This window comes from Apis dorsata, unplaced genomic scaffold, assembly GCF_000469605.1.
Source record: "Apis dorsata unplaced genomic scaffold, Apis dorsata 1.3 scaffold_57, whole genome shotgun sequence".
In the NCBI taxonomy this organism is placed as follows: domain Eukaryota; kingdom Metazoa; phylum Arthropoda; class Insecta; order Hymenoptera; family Apidae; genus Apis; species Apis dorsata.
Window position 1 is genome coordinate 273,058 of NW_006263357.1, and position 4,598 is coordinate 277,655.

The 4,598-nt window shown below is 42.1% G+C and overlaps 1 protein-coding gene across 1 annotated transcript in view; it reads right to left on the minus strand.

Annotated features, from left to right (window-relative positions):
• Nucleotides 1-4,592, minus strand: part of LOC102670877 — a 94,279-nt gene extending 89,687 nt beyond the window's left edge. Inside the window, exon 1 of the mRNA XM_006609526.2 lies at nucleotides 4,180-4,592. Coding sequence (XP_006609589.1) covers nucleotides 4,180-4,577 — 398 coding nt within the window. The 5' untranslated portion in view covers nucleotides 4,578-4,592. The remainder of the gene's footprint in view (nucleotides 1-4,179) is intronic.
• Nucleotides 4,593-4,598: the final 6 nt, after the last annotated feature.

Consider the following 4,598-nt stretch of genomic DNA (forward strand, 5'->3'; position numbering starts at 1 on the left):
CGAAGGGAAAAAAAATCATCGACGATAATGGTAATAACATTAATAACGACGTCACAGTAATAAAGTAAACGAAATAATATGCTGATAAAACGTACTTTATTGTAATGAGTACCCTTGAAGTTCTCTCCTTTCCTCTTTTTCTCGCGTGACAAAGAAGGCACAAGGTTTTTATAATACCATAAAAGAAAGAGAAGGATCCGGGGTTAACAATCAACGACCAATCTACTTCCACAATAATTTCCCACTCTCGCATACGAACACACAAAACTCTTCTCGGTACACCGAAAGGGATTCTTTCGTCTATGTGAACTACGTTCGCAGGATCGACTGTGGGGGGAGGGATGCAAGATATGCGCGATAAATACTGTTCTTGTTTCTTCTCCTCCCGTTCCATTTTTTCTTTTCCTTCTTCTTCTTCTTCTTCTTTCGCTTTTTTTTCTTTTCTTTTTCTTTCCTCTCTTTCTCGTCCTTTTTTTAATCGATACGCAATTGGGATTTCGATTCTTCTAAATCAACACCATCTCTAGCGATCGTGTACGCGCACTTTTTCTCTCTCGTTCATTCTCATTCATTCTCATTCATTCTCATTCATTCTCTCTCTCTCTCTCTCTCTCTCTGCCCACAGTATACGATATTTCGTACATATATTCGTCGTTCATTTTAATGATAGGATTAGAAATGGTAGGAAAAAAAACGAGTACACGACGATGGACGTCGAACGAGACGTCGCCGAACGGCCAGAAGAGAAAAGAGGAGAATATTGCTGGTAGAAAATATGATACATATCTCTTATTCTAGTTCTATATATTCTATTAATATATATATATGTATATATAACATTTTATATATATATATATATACATATACGTATATAAATATGTATATATATATAAATATATATATATATATATATTTATATACAAACACGGTTACGCTTATTGTTATCTCATCCTGCTTCGATGTTCTTTTTTTCCGCGATATACTCTCTTCCTCTACTTTTCACATCATCATCCCCTTTCTATCGAATCCCTCACGGCGACTATACCCTGCTATTTCTTACACGCGAGCTAAATTGTGCAGCATTCAACTTTTTTTTCATGCTTTATCACAGTAAGAAGTTTAATCAGTTCGCGTTCCTTCTCGCTTCCCTTTCTCTCTAACTCTCTCTCTCTCTCTCTCTCTCTCTCTCTCGTTCATTCTCTTTTATTCTCGTTCTACTCTTCGCTCGTGTATGATGTAACGCTCATCGACGAATCATCGATACATCTCCATTCTTTTTCTTCGAATTTCCGCGAGGACCCCTCTTCTTCTTGTCCCTCTCTCTTCCCTCGTCAAAATCGCGTCTTCGTGTCCGATTCAACGAACGACTCATCTGTGCCTCCTCTGTGACATCGCATCGATAGAAGAAAAAAAAAAAAAAAAAAAGATAGAGAAACGCTCTCTACAAACGAGACGAGGCGCGGAGAAGAGCGTGGGGGCCGCAGGAGCGCAGATTCGTCGCAAGCTTGGGAAGAAAACGACCGGAAGTCCTCGGGCGTACGATCGAGGACGCGCGCGATTCCAACGATAATAATTTCTTCCGTGAATCATATATCGATCGCTCAAGAACGCGATTATTCGTTCCTTCCTTTTCTCCTCTTTTTTTTTTTCGTGTATCTAATTCGTTAGATAGTACACGAGTTCCTCGAATCCTCGATGATTGAATTCTTGGGATCGCGCGTGAATCGTGAGAAGAAAGAATTTCTTTTTTTTTTTTTTTTCGATTAATTTCATTTCTCTTGGTTATTTTTTTTTTTCTTTCTTTCTTTTTCGTTATCTTCTTTTCTTTCCGTCCTTTGTCATTTCTCCAAAGATTGCGAGAAATCTTCGACGATCTCGTCTCAGCCCCCACGGTCTCCGAATTCTCAGCGTATTTAATTATAACGATATTAATTCCAATATAATATCTTATTTTCGCGGTATTTTTTTTCTTCTTCTTCTTTCTTTCTTTCTTTCGTTATTTTTTCTTTTTTCTTTTTTTACTTGTTCTCTCGTTAGAATATCATCTTCATATTTTCAAAGTTGTCCCACGCTACGCACGTTGTCCTCTCTTCTCAATCTAAGCTATCCTACGGGGTTATTGGTTTCATGTTAGGTAATTGCAAGGTTGCTAATTGCAGTTTTTGGATATTTATTTTCAATCGGGACGTGGGATGAGTCAGAAGAAAGTCTCGTGGTGGCCGCACGTTCTCTCTTCGTCTCTTCGATGCGATCGGAAGAGTGAGTTGAAAACTCGAGCGAAGATCTTGTATTTATTTATCCTCGATCGACCATTTCGTTCATTTCCACGACGAAATCTTAATCGAATCGAAAGAAAACGCGCGAGGTGGAGGAGGAGAATCGAAGAGCGATACAACGACGATCGATGCCGATGATCGAAGTGAACGTCGAGGGGGAGGAAGGAGGAGGGAAGGGCGGAGAGGGGGTGGGAGGGAGAGGAGAACGGCCTACGAGGTTCTCTTGACTCAACCCGCGAAACCCGACACGTTTAAACTCAACATTTATCTCTTGATAGGCTGAGGCTCACGAGAAATAAATCTTGAGTATAAACCGCTCGAAATTCCCTACGTTCTGGACCCTACGCACGAAATTCGGATCGAAACGAGAAAATAATAGAAGAAAGAAACGGAAAAAGAAAAAGAAAAAGAAAATGAAAGAAAGAAAGAAAGAAAGAAAGAAAGAAAGAAAAAAGGAAAGAGAAATAACGTAATCGAAAGAAAACGAATCGAACAGTTTCGATCGATCGAAACACTTGGAATCTTGGAACAGAAGATAAGGAAGGTATAAATGTACACAAAAGAAAAAGGGTTTCCTCGACCACGAAGAGGAAAACAAAGGTGTTACAGAGTCTCTTTGCATCGTGCTGGTTGCCACATCGAACGAGTTTCTCTGTTTACCAATCACGTCGGTCGACCGTCGTCGTCGAAAACTTTCCTCGTAAATCTTCCCAAATACCGTTAATCTCGCGCGCGACGACCGTATCGCGCCTAGAGCTACGACGAATTAATCTCGTCGATCGTCTGGTTGATCGGGTAAACGCGTCCTAATATTTCTACGCGTTCCATCTAAAACCGGCGATCACCTTAAATCATTGAAAAGACGATAGTTCTTCCAACCGATTCGAAACACGCGTAAAAGTAGTAGAAGAAGAAGAAGAAGAAGAAGAAGAAGAAGAACGGGAAATTCCTTTTCTAATTTATCACGATAACGATAATTCACGTTCGAACGAAATCCTTCGTTTGGAGAGAAAGAAGGGATGATAGAAGAGGAACGATTAATTGCTTAATAGATCTAAGATATTTCTCTTTTTACGTGAAATAGATTGGATAAAAATGAAAAGGAACGATGATAATGATAATCACAGCTACTGAATAAATCATGCGTTTCGCTCGATCGAGCGTTGGATCGAGGATGGCTCGTTATCTCGTTACGTAAAAATCTGGTCGCTGTTAGGCTCGCTCGAACCACGGAGCGTGGAGGTAGAGTTTCTTTTTCTTTTTTTTTTCTTTTTCTCACGTCGGTGCTAATTGTTACGTATGTACTCAGGATTGATCATTAGGGTCCAGAAGTGGAAATGTCGTGGCGATAATGTTAGTATGCAAATGCAAAGGCGCAAGAATTGCGTATAGAAAGCGTGGTGAATTGCTTTATCGAGGGTGTTGTTTGTGCGACATATAATCGTGGCAACGTTCGAGTTTTAAACGTCGAGCGTAAGAAAAGCGTAAGAGCAAATTTTTTCCCGCGAATACGTTCGACGAATCAAAACTCGAACGTAGCTCGATCAAGCTTATCGATCTACCAAGAGAGAGGGATAAACCGGTTCGCTAATTCGCGATAAAACTAAACTACTAGCGCGACTAAACTAACCACGAAAAGAAAAGCAAAATCGCGCGGAAATCGAGGACGGATATACCGTGGTTAGAAGTTGGAAGCTCGAACTCGATCGAAGGTTTATCCCGTCCCTCGAAGGTAGAAAGGGAGTTCGAAGCCTTCCCGGACGAACGGAGAGAATTTTAATCCTTCTCTTTCGCCCGGCGAGACGCCGATACTCGTACACCCGCGAGTAGGCAGAATGTAACAGATATTAGGGGGAGGGCAGGGTGAATAAAGTAAAAAAAAAAAAAAAGAAATTGGGCTTACATGTGCGTTAGAGGTGGAATCGCCGTATGATGCTGCGCCAAGGGATCGGGAGATGGTCCAGGCGAGTAGACACCGGCGCCATGTTGGACGACTCCCTGTTCCACTCCTTGAGGCAAATACATGGAGATCATTTGCCTGAGATCACCCTGAGTTTGTTGGGTCTGTTGTTGCCCCATGTATTCCCGTTTAACTATTTGGCCACCGGCAGCGGCCGTCGACGACGCGCCCGTTGGCGTCGGTGTGTGAATCCCACCGCTCGCGGGACTCGTCGGCTCCGATTTTATGCTACTACCGCTCGGACTGTGGCTCGACATTTGAGATCCCGGCTGGGCTTGATGATAAGGTGAGGGCGATCCACCCGGCACGGTGGTGCTCCCGTAACCACCGTAACCGTTCATGTAGCTGTTTATCGGGCTCGG